At 54.6% G+C, this 19007-nt stretch overlaps 1 protein-coding gene across 1 annotated transcript in view; it reads left to right on the top strand.

The window, feature by feature from the left end:
- IGSF21 (immunoglobin superfamily member 21) overlaps positions 1 to 19007 on the top strand; it is a 240243-nt gene that overhangs the window by 95816 nt on the left and 125420 nt on the right. The window contains exon 2 of the mRNA XM_025447573.3: positions 7057 to 7169. Coding sequence (XP_025303358.1) covers positions 7057 to 7169 — 113 coding nt within the window. The remainder of the gene's footprint in view (positions 1 to 7056; positions 7170 to 19007) is intronic.

Raw genomic sequence — 19007 nt, 5'->3', positions numbered from 1 at the left:
AGAAGCAAGGGAGACAGGATGCCTGCTCAGCACAGTGTTCCCAGGACAAGCAGGACATGGCTCAGAACGCAGCAGTAGCTCCGTCCCCCGACACCGAGCCTGCCAGTCCTGGCAGTCACCCTGCTCGCGTGGACACCCCCTTTCTGGGGCCCCGGGTCATGCTCTCTGCCGACCCAGTTGGTGTGTCTTACATCCACCCACTGCTCATTTCCTCTTTTGGACAGAGTCCCCCTGCCTGGACCCCCCAGAGGCCCCTGGGTAGTCTAAGGGGGGCACTGATGCCAGTCCAGGCAGATGTGGCCGGAGACACAGGTGCAGAAGGCACCTGAGTCCATGGAGAACCCTGGCCCCAGGCATGTGCATTACATGAGGACACAGAGACAAGCTGCTTGCACGAGGACCCTTCTGGGAACACCACCCCCCTCTACCCATGGAACAGCCTAAGGCCCGGGCAGGGCTAATCTGTTCCTTCATCCGACAGAGACTCTGATTTAGGCCCTGCTGCGGGCACATGGGTGCCACGGCACCTAGATATGGTTCACAGCGGTGGCCCTCAATACATCATTACAAGCCCTCTTCTGGGGCCTTAATGGGAGGGAGGAAGGGGGAATGTCGGGGACTGTGACAGCCTGGGGAGTCAGGAAAAGTCATCTGAGGAGGTGAGATTTCCGTTAATCCTTGAAGGATGAACAGCAGCATCCCAAGCCAAGAGTGAGGGCTTGGGACAGGGGAGCACCAGTGCTAGGACCCAGCAGTGAGAGACGGGGCGCTCGTGAGGAAGAGCAGGGCCTGGACGGGGAGCTGGAGCCAGGCGAGCACCAGACCCTCCTCCCCCGGGGAGGATGCAAGATGTTTCCTATGGAGCGACTGGCAGTTCTGAAAGCCCCTAGGAAGGCCAGGGGTGCACGTTCTAGAGAAGGCGGCCTGGCGGCTGGCAGAGGATGCTGGAAGGGCATGAACGGATGCAGGAAGTCCAAGCCGGACCCCAATCCACAAGTTACTCCCTTTAGAACCCAAGTCTACTGAACCCGTGTGGAGTCAGGCACCAGGATGGAGGGGATCAGATTCACTCCACCAGTCCCTGAGTTGGTCAAGGGAGGTGTGGTCTCCCTCATTGTTGAACTAGGCAGAGAGGTTTAAGCAACGTACCAGGGCCATCCATGGGCCATGGCGGGGCGGTAACTAGGGTGACGCCTGTGGTTTGGTTTGGTCGGTGCTGAAAGCCCCTGTCCTAGGAAATCCAGACTGAAACATCTGGTCACCCTAATATAACTTCTGTCTCCTTTCTCTACATCAAGGCAGGTCTGGACCCCTCCCATGGCAACCCTCGCTGGCCCATGGGGCCAGACGTGAGCTGGCTTTGTGGAAGCATCCCTTCGGAGCAGGGAAAAGGGAGAGGAGGAGCACTGGGAGATGACAAGGCGATGCTTCCGGGCCGAGGAACTATTTGTCATCACCTCGTTGGGGAGGGCACCTGGTTCCTAAATATTGCCTGCGATTTTGCTAAATGTATCTTAACAGGAGTGGTGTAAATGCTGTCAGAGATAGAGGGGGAGAGTGATGGCCCCATACGGGATAATGAACTGCTTAGTTAAGATGGATCCAGCTCCACTCCTGATCCCGCTTCTTGATACCAAGCTTGGGGGCCTTCATGCAAAAGGCTGATTGGTGGCAAATTTAATGCACAGAGAGACAGAGCTCCGTCTTTAGCTGGTGGCTGATTAATTGATGGATTCACTTGTCGGAGAAATGGTGTTGAGACGTACCAGGAAGGAAGGGGGCAAGAACCGGGCTCGGTTAACATCTGACGTGGGATTGATTGGAGCTGGAAGTCCCTAAAAATCCAGTTCACTCCTCATTTTAGAGACAACGCCACTGAGGCCCAAAGAGGGGAACCAGAGCTGGTTGGCAGCACGGCTGAGACCAGAACTCACGTCTCGGAGGCTCTTCCGACTATGCTCACGGCCTCCTGGCTGAGGGATGAGCCCGTCTCCCCCAACCTCTACCTGCTGAGCTGCCCCTTCCCACCTGCCCGGACCTGGGCGGTAGAAGGAAGCAGGGAGGGGGCATGGGTCCTGGGTCCTGCTCTCATCTCTTCTCTTCGGTTTTCTGTCCTCTCCCTCGGGGGAAGGATGCCACGTGGGTCTCCTGGCTCTGATCCCTGGTCACCTCTGACTCTCCTACCCCTTGACCAACTTCCAGATGTCAGACTCCTCTCTTCCCACCACCTTTCCTCGGCTGGCCAGTGGGAAACGGGAAGGAATGGAGGTCTGGGAGGCCAGGAGGCCTGGTGCCAGCCTGCCCTGCTCAGGGATGCCTCCCCATGTGGGCAGGGCTCGTGGGGAACGATACCCTAGAACATGCTTCACCTCCCTGGGATTTAGTCCCATGTCCACATTGCACATGGGGAAACTGAGTCCCTTGGAGGCCGCACAACTTGCCCAGGTCACTGCTGAGTGGTGGAGCAAGAAACTTGAACCAGGTTAACTGGCTTCACATTGGTCGGAGGCCTGTGGGCGGGAGAAGCAAGGGAAGGGAGGGAGGAACTTTCGGAGAAGGAGCCAGGGCAAGGCATTCAGAAGGGGAGGGAATTTGGTGAAACGGGAGCTGGAGCAGTGTCCGTCCAACCTAACGGGGGAACTTTTCTGGTGTTTCTCTTTTGCAAAAGCCTCCTTGGCTACGGGCCCTCGCTGTCCCCTCCCGTGTGTGCGTCTGCGGCGGGGAAGGTGACTTCTCACCTGTGATCCAGGTGTTGATTGGCGCTGATGCCGTCCTCGCGTGGTACATCTCTCAGAAAATTGCCTTGTCACCTGCCTCTCCCCGCCGCCCCCCGCCCCCACCGCCGGGCTAGTGGTCCTCCCTCCAGACCCGAGGTGATGCCCACACACCGCACGTCACCCCAGCCTTGTGCTGGCCTCGGGTAGGAAGCGGCGGCGCCCCGAACCGCAGTCCTCCCCCGCGACTGAGCAGCACGCGTGGGGCGGTGGCAGGATCGGCACCGCCTGCGCGTCGGAAAGCTCCGAAAGCAGCACTTGTCGAACCTCATTTTCATACCCTACTGATACTAATGGAGCTCGCATTCCAGAAGGAGAGGCAGATGCGCAGACAACTACACTCCAGCGCGACGCACGCAGCGAGCGGCGCCGCGTCTCATGGGCTGTTGCCAGAGCTGGTGACTGCACAAATGGGAGCCCGGGCGCTGGGGCGGCAGGAACGGGCCACACGCCCAGGGAGGAGGTTTTAGGCACCGCGTGGTGGCCGGAGCCCCTCCCTCAGCTCCCAGGGTGGCCAGGCGAGGAGCCCGCACCCCCAGCTCCCACCCCCAAGCAGGGAGACCTCGGGATGTGAGACACAATCCCTCCCGCCTGGGGTTAGGGACCTGTTCCTGGAGGAGGGGAGGCAGGCGGGACTCAGGGGCCTGCGGTGGGGTGAGCCACTCCCTCAGCCCGGCACCTCCCCTTCGCCCCTGCCCTGGTTCTACTCATGCAAGATGCTGAGGCGAAGATGGGATCCAGAGTGGTTGCGGGGTTAGGAAGGAATTTCCTACCCTGGGCCACACTGAGTGAGCACCCCGAGCACACTCCCGCTTCGGGCGTGTGCCCACCTGGCGTTCTCCGTCCGCAGTGCTTTCCCTCTAGACACCTGCCTTCCCTCTGACCCCGTCAGAGAGGCCTCAAGGGCCACCCGGTCCAGAGCAGCCCCTGCCCCGCTGTCCCTGTTGCTTTACCCTGGTCTGTTTTCTTCGTGGCATCTGTCACCACCTGCCGTACGTCCCCTCGTTCGCTTATTTGACTGTTGCCCCCTCTGCTGGAACGTCACCTTCGTGAGGGCAGGACTTGCCCCTTCTCGTTGCTGTGTCTCCAGTGCCTGGAGCAGTGCCCGGCACTGCGTAGATTCCAAATGATTTTTTTTTGTTGTTTTTATGAAGGAAGGCAAGACAGGAAGCTGGAAGGGGAGAAGTCTTGAAGGGGAGGAGCGTGCTTAATTTTGTTCAGCGCAGTGTTGGTAATGAAATCTTGTCGCCTGCGGGATGCCTGGGTGGCTCAGTGGTGGAGTGTTGGCCTTTGGCTCAGGGCATGACCCTGGGATCCTGGCACCGAGTCCCGCATCGGGCTCCTGCATGCAGCCTGCTTCTCCCTCTGCCTGTGTCTCTGCCTCTCTCTGTGTGTCTCTCATGAATAAATAAATAAAATCTTAAAAAAAAAAAAAAAAAGAAGTCTTGTTGCCTGAAACATCTATTAGAAGCTCCCTCTTCTCTACACGCTCCGGGAAATGTGGTCTAAAGGCATCAAAACCACTCTACTCAGGTGCCCACCTTCTAAATCTCCTCTTCGTGTGTCCCCTGTGACCCTGTCCCCACCCCTGCTGCCATGCAGGGGGCTCTTCACAGCTCTCACCCTGCACGCCCCGGACATCTGCTACACCTTGTGGGGCTCCTAACACAACCACTGGTTGCCAGAGCTTCGCTCGTCCCCCTGGTCCCCTCTGGAGTCACACCTATAATTCCCGCGTGGTTTGCCAACAAATGGCGACCCTGCAAGCTGGCACCTCCATCCCGCCCTGGCCCGCCTCACATGCACACACCATCTGCACCAGGATTTACCCATCCCAGAGTGTGTCCTTCCCACCTCCTTCCGGTGGGAGGGGGCCCTTCTCTGGTCTTGAGCTCTCAGCCATCTGGCTTGTAGCTTCCGAGGTGAGACCCTGGGGGAGGGCAGCCGCCCGCCCCCCGCCAGACGGGTGAGCCAGGGGGTCTGCCCAGGTCTGGGAATGGCAACAGGCAGGATCAGGCCCTGGGCTTCCGTCACGGCCCGCCAGCAGCACGTCGCCCTCATCCCCAGGGCTGGATGTGAAGTGTCCACCGCCCTGCCCTCCCCTCCCATCATCAGAGAGGCTGTATATAGCGTGGCGGTCAGAACGGATCAGCAGGCTGGGCTTCAGTCCCAGCTCTGTCACTGACAGCTGTGTGATCCTGGTAGGTTACTTTGCCTCTCTGTTTCCCTATGGAAAGTGGGAATAATACTGCTTCCTCTCCCCGAGGATTGTCGGGACACTGAAATGAGTGTGTAATGAGCGCTTAGGCCAGCACCTGTCTCGGAGTAGGTGCCCTGGAAATGTGACCCATTATTACTACATCCTGCTCAGGATTGGCTTGCCCAGAGTCCTCTCTGTCACTGGGCTCCAGCCTCTGAGGGGCGGCCTCCTCGTTTGTCATGGTTTGGGATGCACCTGGGCTTGGGGACTTCCCTGATGGTCCAGGCTGGAAAGTTTCCCTCCCCTGCGCGGCCCCCACCTCCACCTGCCCACGGAGTGTGACCAGGTTGTGAATCTGTCCCCAAACTGTTCATGCGTAGTAGACGGGGCCATGCTGGGACTTCCTGCTCCCTGGGTCACCGCCCTGCTCAGAGCAGGTGGGAGCAAACTGAGGCTGAATGAATGACAAGAGCGGGAGGCAGAGATGTCCTTCCAGTTGGTTCCTGTCGCTGCTCTCAAGGACCACACAGGCTCTTCGGGGCTCCCTGGGAGTCTGACCTCCAGCCTAAGTTTGGGGCTCCCTAGAGGTGAACCTCCCGCCTTACTCCCCTTTCCCCGGCCTGTTGGGACCTGAAGGCTGGTACCACACAAGTCGATCCTGACTCCCACTTCCAAATTGATCCTGAAGAGGTCAATTCTGGGTTGTTGTTTTTTTTTTTTTTCTTTAACCCCTGGGGAGTGTTGTAACTATTAAGCTCCAGGCAGGGGTCAGGCACCTGAGCTCGGTGTGCTCAGGTTGCCTGCACAATTGAAATCCCTGAACCATCCTGGCTAGTTTTCTCATTAAGACAATCGGACTGGATTGATCCAACAGATCAATGGCTGGACATCAACCGACGGGAGGCCAATCAGATGGGCCCGGACGATCAGCCCAAGAATGAGGTCCCCTGCAGAGCCGGAGCGGGGCCTGGCCCTCTGGGATGGGGCTGCGGGAGGTGGCAGAGAGGGTCAGAGGCCTCACCAGGCTGGACTCCGGTGTGAAGACAGGAGTGGTTCCCCAGGGTGCGGCTTCCAGGTTAAGGGTGCCCGCTCCTGGGATTTCGGGGGGCTGCTGGTGGGCGAGACGCAGCCTCTGGTGCTTGCAGTGGTTTGGGCTCGTCCCTAGGCGGTCAGCTCATAATCAGCCCTCCACCGGTGTGGGCTCGGGGTGGAGCTCCCTCCCCCCTTGGGTGGCACGGTGTGTGAGATGGGAGATTCAGAGGCCCCTCAGGGAGCTCGTCCCCTTTCACCAGGAGTAATTTGGTTATGAGGCTGGGAATGGAGGAGTCCAGGCCCCTAGAATAGTTTCCCAGTGTGGGTTCCATGGGACCCTGGCTGCACCGGTTGCCGATGGGGCTTCAGGGATGCCTAAGAGGCCAGTAGTCACGTAGGTTTGGGAATGCCTGGTTAGATGGGTTGTGGCACGCTCATTTCCCGTGGGGCTCAACTGGCCAATGCGTAGGGAGGCTCCGTGATAGGGAGGAGGGGGGGATAGTGTGTGACCGCAGGACTGTTTCTCTGGGACGACCTGTAGAAATACATTGAGGCATTTCCCCCAGCTGCCAGCAGGTCTTACTTTCAAGGGAAAATTGATGTCCAGAAGAAATGTTTCAGGACTGGAGGGACCCACAGGAGCCAAGGAGGTCAGGGCGGAGAGGTCAATGAGAAGGAGGAAGGGAGCGATGAGCCCGGCACCAATCGCAGGGGCTCCAGTGGGAACGGCACCCCGTACCACGGTGCCAGCCCTCCCCCCACCCCGCCCCACTCGGCCCAACCCTTCTTTTAAATGTTTTTTTTTTTTTTTTTTTTTTTTATTTATGATAGTCACACACAGAGAGAGAGAGAGAGAGAGAGGCAGAGACACAGGCAGAGGGAGAAGCAGGCTCCATGCACCGGGAGCCCGATGTGGGATTCGATCCCGGGTCTCCAGGATCGTGCCCTGGGCCAAAGGCAGGCGCCAAACCGCTGCGCCACCCAGGGATCCCGGCCCAACCCTTCTGATGCTCACATGCCCTCACCTCCGCTTTCTCCTTTTCCCCATAGGCTACCTGACTGTCAACATTGAGCCTCTCCCACCCGTGGTGGCTGGTGATGCCGTGACCTTGAAGTGTAACTTCAAGACCGATGGTCGCATGCGTGAGATCGTGTGGTACCGGGTAAGTCGCCGCAGTTGTCTCCTCCGCGCCACCAACCAGGGCTGGAGATAGAGTCCCCGGAGCCCTTGCAGGCTTGGCTGCGTCCTCGGTCCTAACCCAGCTCTGTGTTGTTCTGTGCCCTCAACCAGGTTCCCATCCTCTGCCCAAACCCTCCTCCAAGACCACTTTGTTCCAGCTTTGGGGTCTCTCTCTCCTTCTGGTCTCCTCTGTGTCCCTAATATGCCCCTGTGCTCTGGAAACCCCAGCAGCACCAAGTAGGAGTCATGAAGAACCCCGTGGGGCCTGTGTGCTGTGTAACAACCAGGGAACGTCAAAGGCTGCAATTCCAGGCATGAGGCTTTGGGTAATGTTCTTGGCAGAGCACAGAGAAGACCAGGACGGCGTCCTGCCTTCTTGAAACTAATTCCAGAGATGGCCCTCCTCTACTTTGATTACGTGTAGGATTCTCGTGGTGTCTGGCACCTTGAGCTGGGTCCGAGGTGCAGGGCTCGTAGAGGCACACAGATGCCCACCTGTCCACGCCCGGCTGGTGGCAACAGGAGGACCGGCTTGGGGATTGGGCACAAGTGTTGGCCTTTTCAGGCGCTGATAGGAGCCTTCATGTGTCTCAACCGGGCACCCCAGCCTGGTGTCCCTTGGCCACAAGGGAGTCAGGGCTGGCTGGGCTCAGGAGAAGTTCGGGTTGGAGCGTTGCAATGCCACGCTCAGGTTCATGCAGAGCAAGGTGCAAGAGCAAGAGTTGAGGCAGAGAGCTCCCCTTCCACGATTGAAAGAAAACAGGGTTTGGCAACACTTTTTGGTGAGGTCCAGAGAGTAAATATCCTCCTATCCCGGGGACCGTATGGTCTCTGTCACAACTCCTCGGCTCTGCTGTTATTGTGTGAAAACAGCCACAGACAATGTGTCACCGAGAGGCCATGGCTGGGCTCCAATCTGTATTCATGGACACTGGGACTTGAATTTCATATCATTTTTATATGTCATAAAATACTCTTCTTTATATATATATATATATATTGCAACCATTTAGAGAAGTAAAAAGCCATTCTTGGTTCGTGGGCTGTACAGAAAGAGGCTGTATGGGCTGATGTGGTCCACCGGCCATGGTCTGCCAACCCCTGATCTAAAACAATACTTCTCTAACCTCTGTCTGCTGCATTGCCCTTTCTTCAGATGAAACCAGGAGGTGACACAGTCGAGTGGAACTGCTCTGCATGGAGCGGATGGAGCGAGCAGGTGGGGGGTGCAGAGTGGGGAGTGGGGGGGGTAGCATTGGCAACCTGATGATCAAGCTTCTAGAACTGGTTCCTTTGCTCCTTCACACTCCCACCGCTTGCACAGGGCAGTGCTAGGAAACCCTGTGTTAGAGGATCCCCCGGCGGGCACACTCACCACTTTGACCCGGCTCCCTGCTCCTCAATAGTCTTGCTCTGGCTCCAGCCTTGGTTGGACCATCCTGTCCTTGCTGGTCCTTCTTGCATTCTTGGCCTTTGATTCGTCCTTTGCTGGTTTGTTGGCTGTGACTTGGGCTCCTTTTAACCAAAATCATCGTTCTCCATCTTAGCATTGTAGCCCTTCCCACTTAAAATTGCCTCTAGGGCCCCACCCCCCAGTACCCAAGCTCTCCCGGCAGCGGCCTGAGCCCCACAGGTGTGAACCTGACGTTCGACACCCCGCGGGGCCCCAAGTTTAGATGAGATTGCCATCCCGGATAGATCAACAGGCCTAGAGAAAGTCAAGGCCTATGTTAAACAGTGCCATGAACTGAATCACTAAGAGGCGTATTTACATGATATGGAAGCTGCTTGGCTGACACACTGCGAGCATCTCATTAGCACCTGGCAGAAGGACTGTGCTAAATTAACTGCAGCTCGCTGCTAACGATGGGACTGTCTCTCCCTCAACCATCCGTACATGGGATCGGAGTGAGGGGAAGTGAAAGACCCGCCCAGCTGGCAGAGAGAAATATGGAGACCCAATGGGCACAGTTTATGGGGGCGATGGTGGGAGGGCGCTTGCACACAGGGAGCTACCAGTGGACACCTCACTGCCTTGCCAGCCCTTGAAGCAACTCTCCTCACTGGTTGGAAAAGGGATTTCTGTGTCAGTGGTGAAAACCTGCCTGCAGAGGTGGCCGCCAGGGTGGGGGCAATGCCAGCGCCAGGCCCAGGTGTAAGAAACCAGAAGCTGGCTTCCATGCGGCTCCACTCTGCATCCCCTGAAGATGGGGGGAGAGGGTTGGGGCAGGACGAAGATGCCCAGCTCTTGGCTCAGGCGTGGTCTTTCCCTCCCCTTCTCTGCTGCCAATGCTGAGAAATCCCCATCACCAACCTCACCGTCTCTCTCCACCCTAGCCTGCCTGCGATCATGTTGATTGCCTTGAAAATCAGTTGCATCTTTTACGGTGTCAGGCCCTGTGTATTGGGCTATGGTAGGCTGCACTAATTAATTTATTTTACTTCATTTCACATCCTTTGACTGCACGCCTCTGGAGTGGGGAGGGGGTATGCAGATGTATGTAAATCACATGCAAATCGCCCACCAGAGCCAAATGTTTGGGCCCTTGTGATTCTGTAGCTGGATTGAGGGAGCAGGCTCAGCTGACTTGGAAGTCTCCTTGGGACCAGGGGAACCTCGCATGCCCCGTCTGGGGTGGTGAGGATGGGGGAACTGCAGGGAAGTGGTCCATGCTTGCCTGTTCTCTCTCTGCCTGTTGCCACTCTGGCCTTCCCCTCACTGATCGCCTCTTTTCCCAAGGAGCCAGCTGAAAGGAGAGAGATAAGAGCTTACCAAGATGGGGGCTGCAGGAACCAAGGCTCCTGGGTGGGGGAGGAGGGCAGAGCTTCTAGAGGATGCAGGAGAAGCAGCAATGGGAGCCCCACTCTCCTGCAGTCAGACCCCCCCAAGCAGAGAAGCCCCCCCAAACAAGGAGCTGCCCAGCACTGTTTGTTTTCTGTACGTCTGTTTGCTTCCCCAGCTTCCTTTGCCCGTCCTCTGTGAATGAGCTTACAGAGCCCAGCTTGGAAGGAAATGAATAGATTACACAGGCCCAGCCAGGGCTGTGTCTCCAATCTCTTTAGAAGGGAAAAGCAGGGCATTGTGGGGAGGCTGCCACTGCCCGCTCAGCCCAGTGGGCACAAAGTGGCCCAAGACGTGTACAGCCCAGCAGCCTCCCCTCTGGCCCTAAAGACATTATCTTAGCAGTGGAATCGTCCTGAGCTTTCAGAAATGTAATGAATGGATTGGATTCTTTGGGTGGATTAGTAGAGCTGATGAAATTGTCTGAAGCAAAAGGAGTCACTCCCTTGGGGCTAACAAGACCTCTGGCTGAACATGGAAGGTCTTGCCATGTGGGTTCTTAGGGATGGGGTGGGGGCAGGGGACAGGAGGAGGTGGCCAGGGCCTGCACCTTGGGCACTTTGCCCCATAGCCTGCCCAGTTTGTAGAAGAAAATGCCAGAACTATAGAAGAGACTCAAGAAAATGTATACAAGGAGAGCCCCTGGGTCTGTGCTATCCAGTATGGCAGCCGCTACTAGTCACATGTGGCTATTTAAATCTAAATTAAATTAAATCAAATTGAATTAAATCCAAAATTCATTGTCCTCAGTCAGAATAGCCGTATTTCAAGAGCTCACTAGCCACATGCAGTTGGTGGCTACCATATTGGATGGAGTAGGGATGCAATATTTCCATCATCACAGAAAGTTCTACAAGACAGCCCGCTATAGATATTGGCAGTTTTTCTGAGACCTCTAGAATATACTGTGCTTTCCTGGCAAGGGAAGAACAGTGACTGCTCACAGAGCCAATTTTCCAGGCACGCTTATTCTAATGTGAAGTTGAAAAAAAATGAATTGTATTTGTTGTGTAACCTGCCATCATTAGACTGTGGGGGGGTGGTGGTGAGAGGGATGGGCAGAGGGACTGTCATTCTCAGAAGACTTCTTTGAAGACAGAAGATGTCGAGAGGGTTGTCAGGCACCTTATGTGCTGGGCATCCTAGTTATCTGTCAAAGCCCTGCTCATCCTCAGGATGCCTCACAGCCCTCCTCTCCATCTCCCTGTGCTTCCCCCACTGCTGCATGGCTTCCTCTCCCAGATTTGACTTTCCGGGGACTGATGCTTTTTCCCTAGAAATATGCAGCAGTGGGTAAAAGAGCAGGGGTGCGACTCCATACTTGGACAGTAGGGGGAAGGTCACCGAAAAAGCAAACTACCCTTCGCATAAAAGTCAGGACTTGGTTCTAGAAAACAAATGATTGATCCTATCCTTGGCTTAATCGTTTCTATCCATTCACATCTCTAACTGGGGGCTCATCTAGTAATGCTGCAAGTATGAATTACCACGTGCCAGACCCTGGATACGTGACTACCTTTCATTTCCACGTTGGCATTGTGAGGTCCTGTCTCTTGTTACGCCTACAGCGATGAAGAAACTGAGGCCATCCAAAGAGACCGTGTCTCAGTTCATGTTGCCTCCTCTGACGTCTGCAGAGTTCTAGACACTCCCTCCTCCATGATTGCTCTTTGCGGGTCTATACTCTGGCTCTTACCTACCTCTCCACGTCTGTCAACTGGACTGTACCAAGGCCAGACCTTTTCCCCACTGTATCCACCACGTCTAGTGCAGAGTCACCTCTGTAAATGTTTGTTAAGTGAACAAATGAGGTATAAATGCAAATGCATGTGCTTGTTTTGAAGGACCATACCACACAGCCCACTTGTATTTCAGATGGGCGTGTGCGTGCCGCCGATGGTATCTGTCTGAGAGGGAGAGAGGGTCTCTGTATGCTCAAGGGGCTTTGTGGAGTATGAGGGGGAAAAAAGGAACATTTCTTATTAGGGAATACTGTCTAAACTCATTTATTTGGAGGTCACCTGCCCAGCAGGCAAAGCCAAAGGTCTGTTTATATCATAGAAATCCATTAAACAGCCACAGAGAATCATGGGAGTTTAACCTTTCATAGCAGTTTTTATCATCTTTCCTTTGTTTTGTCTCTTTCCTTCACAATCTGTTCCCAAGAGCTGTGCTGGGTCCAGGTTACAAGGCCACAGAAAAGAGAGCTACAGAGGAAGATAGAGAGAGGAGGAGATTGATCAACAATGTGATAATGCTCTGCTTTCAGCATCCGGTATCTTGCTTCTTTCACCTTGCAGGGAGCGTGCACCTGGGTGTTTGTTTTGTGGTACGAGGGCTTCCTTCATGATGCTACCTGGCTGGGGCGAGCTCCCACCCCAGGGCCCTCTGCTCGATGCCTCTGCAGTGGGGCTGTGGCCGCTCTGGCCCAGGAGGCTGGGAAGGATGAGGTAGGAAGATAGACAGCTGAGGTGTCAGGATACTTGCATATGAGTTCAGGGTATGTGTCTGGGCAGTGACCTAACCTCTCTGCAGTCTAGCAACCTCATGTGGAATTAGGCATGAAAACACCTACATTGTAGGCTTCAACAGATAAGGTCTGCAGCCAAATAAGCCCAGGGCTTGACTCATTGTGGCACCTATTCAAAATGGTGGCCATTGTCCTAACACGTGTCTTGGTAGCTTAAAGGGATGGAGAAAAGGAATTTATAAACTGAGAGTGGAAGATGTTTTCGGAAGATCACCAAGGATCATCGGATTCCTTGGATTGCATCCTCCCACCTGCATTCTCGAGGCAGATAGGCGGAGACAACAATTTAAAATGGTATGTTCCTTGTGTCTATGTGGTTATGCTGGTGAACACGCCGGATTTCAGCTCATGGAAATGTCATCATACAGTTAAGCCATTGCAGTGGATCTTAGCTCTTCTCTCCCTGAAGCAAGAAGTCATTTCGAAATGGTTTTACTGGCATTGGCTCTCTTTTAGTGTAAGTCCTTGACAATGCTTTGTTGTCTGAAACCAAAATAGAAAGTGATGAGCATAAGGGGACATTATGGTCCAATGATGTCATCAAGGGTGAGAAGGCAGGTACACTCTTGGTGATGAGTAGAGACCAGACCTAAGTCCTGGAGAAGTGAGCCGGATGATGCTCCCCCTCCCCGCCTCCCGCCCCCGCCCCTCTGGCTTGGACCCAACCTGGCTGCTCTGTGTTCCTCCCCTGGACTCACATCCGCATCCTGACAGCTCCCGAATCTGGAAGAGGAAGGGAGTAAGAAAGACAAGACACGTTCTTCACAGAACCAGAGCCAAGCTGGCTGGAGCTGCCTTATCCAGGCCTCCCTCCCTTGCCCCTGGCCTTTCAAAGGGGCAGGCTCTCTCCGATGAAGAATGCCCCATGCCCAATCTCACCTCCCCAGTTGAGTAAGAGGAAAGTTGGTGTGCCAGGGAGTGGGCCTGCCAAAGGACAGCCGCTTATTGAAGAACTCTAACAACACATAAAGAGGAAGTCAGAATACATTTCCGAGTCTAGTTCCATTGCAATTTTTTTATGCCACGCTCAGGACGGCTTGAATGCATCCCAGACCCTCTGCACGGGGCTCCTCCTTCTGGGGGTGGAGTGATGGAGAAACCCGGGAGGCTCCCCCTAGAGGTCAGAGTGTGGGCTGCAGGCATTGCGGCCCCAATCCCAGGTCTTTGGCGTCACTTTGGCAGGAAACGGGCAGGAGCTGCCCACTGCAGCTGCTCCATGGAATGTCCATAAAAATATGCTAATAGCTGAGGTTAGGGACCTCAGGGCATTTCACTTTTAACCAGTTCCCTGGGTGATCGCAATGCGCTTGGCCCAGCCAGGGACCCTGTGCTGGTACATGGGAAACTCTGATAGGAGCTAGCTGCTCCATTAGTTCAGCACGCAGTTACTGAGCAGGATGGTTCTGGGCACTGGGTGTGCATCAGGAAATAGGACACCAAGATCCTGAACTCCCAAAGTTTAGCTGGGGGGAGGAGGTGAAAAAAAGATAAACAGGGAAAATACCAGACAATGGTACTGTGTACCTGACAATGATAGGGGCAAGTGCATAGAGTTAAATAGTCTGGTGGGATAGAAAGGGATTGAGTGGTCAGGAAAAGACTTGTTCAAACTGAGACCTCAAAGGCAACAAGGAACCTGTCTTGCCAGGGGAAGGAGATGGAACATTCCGGGCAGAGGAGAGAAGTACATTGAAAGGAGCTATTCTGGGAACAAGCTTCATATGTTCAAAGAACAGAAAGAGAGTCCACCGGCAGGGCTCCGGGGTGCTGGGCCTGGGGTTACTCCAAGGGCAGCTTTGGAGGGTTTGGAACAGGATCTGCTTCACTTTATTAAAAGGTCACTTCTGGGAAGGGGGTGGATTGTAAGGGAGATAAGACTAGAGTCTGAGGGACTGCGTGGAGCTTGTCACAGCAGTGACAAGCAAGGGGTGACAGCGGCTTGGGTAAGGACTAGGGTGGTGGCAGTGGAGTCGGTGGGAAGGAAAGTTCTGCTATGCCCTGCAGGTGGAATCTAACGGGCTTGCTAATGTGTTGGCGGGAAAAGGATTGAGGGTGACTCCTGGCTTTCAGGCTCCAGTAGGTAGGTGTGGGGAGGGTTCTATTCCCTGAGACCTGGAAGACAGGAGGGGAGGAGAAGGCTGGCCGGGATTCTCTGCTATCTGTGTTAAGTTCCAAGTCCCTCTAAGACATGGGGATGGAGTTGTCAGAGCAGCCGCTGAGCCTACAAGTTGGGGGCTCTGGACTGAGGTCAGGACTGGAGATTTATACTTGGGGGCCACAGCTATGGATGGTGGGCCTGGACGAGGTGACGGGGCAGGGGGTGGGGAGGAAGGCAGGAGAAGAGCACTCAGCGCTAGGCCCTGGGGTGCTCAAAATTTAGAGATAGAGGGATGCCTGGGTTGTTCAGATGGTTAAACGTCTGCCTTTGGCCCAGCTCATAATCTCAGGGTCCTGAGATCAAGCCTCACATTATCATCGAGCTCCCTGCTCAGCGGGGAGCCTGCTTCTCCCCCTCCCTCCGCCTCTCCCCTTCACTTGTGCACGCGCTCTCTCTCTCTCAAACGAATAAATAAAATCTTAAAAAAATATATATAGGTAGAAAAGTAGACCAGGGAAGAGGCTGAGAAGGAGCAACAAGCAGAATGTGAGGAAAGTATCCCAGGTCCCAAGGGAGAAGAGCTGGCTGTGTCCAATGTGCCACAAGACGATTTAGGACAAGAACAAAGAAACGACCATGCATTTGCGACATGGAGCCCACGGAGGGTCTGGACAAGGGCAGCCTCCTTGGAGTTAGCGGGGCAGAAGCAGACATTGAGGCTAGCGGTGGCTTGGCCTTGAGGTTTCGACGATTCAGTGGATTTGACCCTGATCTTCTGGACAAACTTTTGCCATAATATGAAGACTCGATTGCTTCTGTTGGGTCCCTCTCCATTTGTATGTCTTTCCTAAGCTACCAGCTACTTCATCTGTTCCGATCTTGCCCAGCCTTGCAGCCCAGACCTGGGGGCATCCTTGTTCTCCTTTTAGAGAATGGGAAGGTGGCATCCCAGAGAGCTTGGGGGAATCCCAGAGTAACTCAGCAGTGCATGTGGTATTGGATCAGAGATCCAGCTCTACCACCCAATTAACTCGGTGGCTTTCAGATGAAAGCCATTCATACAACCTCCCCGAGGCTCTGCTGGGTACGGTACTCAAGGCTGGAGACCAAAAGAGCCAGGTGGATGCAGTTACCCCAAGGGGAGAGCTTCCAGTCCGGCCAGCCTTCATTAAATTGTAAAGATCTGTTTCCTTATCTGGCCAACAGGCTTGATGGCCGTCCCCCAAGCATCTTACAGGGATTTGTGTGAAACAGAGGAGACGCCCTGCAGACAAGCTGCTTCCTTCACCCACAGAGCAGGGGAAAGAGGCTTCGCTTAGCTTACTAAATCCTCTCTTTGCACCTGGCCAAACCTTTGTGAGGCCTCTGACCTCATTCACCGAGATGGAATTAAGAGATCCTCCTGTGAAGCTCCCCAGCATCTTGTACGTACTTCCATTAGAGAGATGTCACTTGGTATCTTACTTATTCATCTCGTTTTTGTGTCTGTGGCAGAGTTCTATTTATCTGCTTCTCCAGTATGTGCTGTGATGCTGGCAGACCCTGGGCCAGGATCCTTACATGGAGTCTTTGGATCCCCACGGAGTAGTTGGATAAGCTTCTGGGGCTTCTGCTTGAAACCCCGGAGCATATGTCCAAAATGTTGTATGTGGCTCTAGAGGGGGAGAAAAGGGGCTGAATGTCCTCAGAGGGGTGTGTGACGTCCCCCTGCAAAGCTCAAGAACAGCGGCAGGTGTCCAGGTGCTCGTGAGTGTGAAATGTGCAGGGCCTCCACCCTCGGGTCAGATGGGACCACACTCAGGACAGATCTAGGAGACCAAGGGGCTGCAAGGCTGCGTTGAAGAGCCCGTGGTCCACGAGCCCTCCGGGGACCTGGTGGGAAGAGGGTGCCATAGTCAGCCTTATGGGGAAAGAGCATCCAGAGGTTGGGCTCAGCCCAGAGGCCGCAGGATGATCCATCTGGATGTGTGCACAGATGCCCTTGGATGGAGGAAGGGAGGAGACCTGCTGTGGCAGCGCGTCACTGTGCTTCCTGGCCCAAGGCGGGATGTTCTGACCAGAGAAATCCATCCTCTTTGGGGAATGAAGATCAAATTTCTGATATTGGCAATGAGACTGTTTCTCTGCCCGGAGGCTTTCATACAGGACTGATGAGAGCCCTTGGCTCCCAAACTACTGAGAGGGACACCCAAATAGCAAGATGTCCTATTGGGCTCCACTTGGACACCCCCAGCTATAAACTGTCACATCGGATGGTTGTGAAAGACACGGTAGGCTGGAAGACCCAAGGTGAACATTTTGATGACTTGACTCCGTCTGGGGAGTCTGTCCTCACTTACCAAGTGCAAAGAAGAGAGAAGAGCGGGGGGACTGGGGCCAGACATCCTGCTGTGTGACCTTGAGCAAACCAGTTTCCCTCTCTGAGCCTCAGGATCTCCATCAGTAAAATAAAAGGGTGAAGTAGGAAGGTCTGTATAGAACATGCTGTCTCTTTCCCACCTTGTGACCAGCCTCCCTCCTTCCCTAAGAGGACGCTAAGCTGGGGAAGAGGCTGGCGCTCCCTGCTCAGGGAGCTCCTCATCGGAGGCGGAGAGGCTCTGAGCCAGTGGACGCTGGGAGCTATATTGAGCCCAGAGTGTGGTTTCAGCGGCGTTGGCCTGCCTTAGCCCTGCTGGGTTTCAGCGACAAGGGGCTGACTTAACTTGTCGCAGAAGGATTAAAGGTGAACTGTGCTCCAGCACGCCTGGGATAGAAAGTAACGTGGCTGAAATGAGGGATGTTTCCGAGAACACCAGCCTGGGGTCTCGTCCTCAGCCCACCTCCTGGCCCATGGAAAGGGGGACTGTGGCTTCTTACCAGGGGACTCAGAGACGCCCGTGGGCAGTCACACAGTCTCCCCGTTGCAGACAGGCAGAGCCTGGCACTTCTCCAAAACACACAGCTGATCGCTGATGATAGCATGACTGCACTCCCACCTCTCGCCCCACCCTTCGCAAGAGCTTCCATCACCTTTAGGACAATGTGCAAGGTCACTGGCCCAGCACACTGGGTCCTTCGTGATTCAATCTCTGTTGGCTGATTTCTTCAGCAGTGCTTCCTGCCACGTTCCCAAGTGGGGCTCCCACCCGATCTTACGGCCTGTTTGCAGTCCCCGGACGTGCCGATGCTCGTTCCCACCCCCGTGCTGATGCACACCCTGTATCATCCTGGGCCTGCTCCATCTGGCAAACTCCACTTGCTCACCAAGGTCAGCTACAAGGTCATTCCCAGAGACCTCCCCCTGCCCCATCTATTTTCCCCTTCCAGCCTCTTTCCCCATTCAACCCGTGACCAAGTTGAGTAAGATTCTCATAACAAGCCTCAAAATACTCACAAGTCTACCTCCTGACTTGACACCCTGGACTCAGGTGTTCATTAATGAGGCAGGTATGTCTTGCACCCACTATGCACCAAGGACCGGGAACAGAGCACTGAGTAAGAACAACCTAACAACATGGCCATGTGTGTACGGCGCTTGCAGTTCAGCGGGGAAATGGGTGTGATGTGCAAGATTATCAAAGAAATGCTTTGAAATTGTGGTCATTGCCCCCCCTCCCCCCAAAAGGCTTGGTGTCTGGTAGCTGAGAGCTCACAAGGGGGTGATTAGTTATAATAGTGGAATATCTCTCTCTCCAAGAATATAACCCCTTTTGGTAAGGATCAGATGTCCTGTTTGTCTTTGTAGCCAAGCATATACCTAGAGAATGAATGAGTGAGTGAGTGAGTGAGTGAGTGAGCGAGTGAATGATGGCTTATGCGGTTCTGAAGGACACAGAAGTAAACTCTAAGCTGACGAGCTAACAAATATTCTATTAGAGCTTGTCAACAATAGATGGAGTGTCTTGGAGACTGGAGAGATCCCCCAGCCCTGCAAGTCTCTAAGCAAATGTTAGCGTGGTCACAGGTCAAAAATGCAATAGAAAGGATTTCTGGCTTGTGGGCCAAGTGAGCACAGGGCGGGACGACGCTGCCCATTCCAGCTCTGGAATTCTATGCTGTCTCAAGTCCAGCTGCCCAGCAAGGACATCACGACAAGGTTGGGATTGGAGTATCCACCCAATTTGGTGAGGTCCCACATGTGTTCCGGAAAGTTCTAGATTCCCCGGGAGAGGGGTGGATTATGGATGTTCTGAGAATCACACTCGTGTGGGTGCCCCACCCTTGAGTGAGCCTTCAAAGCAGATGAAGCAGCAGACAGCTGGGAGCCAAAAAGAGGGGAAGAATGTGAAGGAAGTTGCTAAGACCAGATCCAGAAGACCACTGTGCAGCCCAGGCTCTTGTCGGCACCCCTCTGCCCATGTCACCCTGCCTG

Source organism: Canis lupus, chromosome 2, assembly GCF_003254725.2.
Source record: "Canis lupus dingo isolate Sandy chromosome 2, ASM325472v2, whole genome shotgun sequence".
NCBI classification, from domain to species: Eukaryota; Metazoa; Chordata; class Mammalia; order Carnivora; family Canidae; genus Canis; species Canis lupus.
This window is presented reverse-complemented; position numbering and strand designations above follow the sequence as displayed.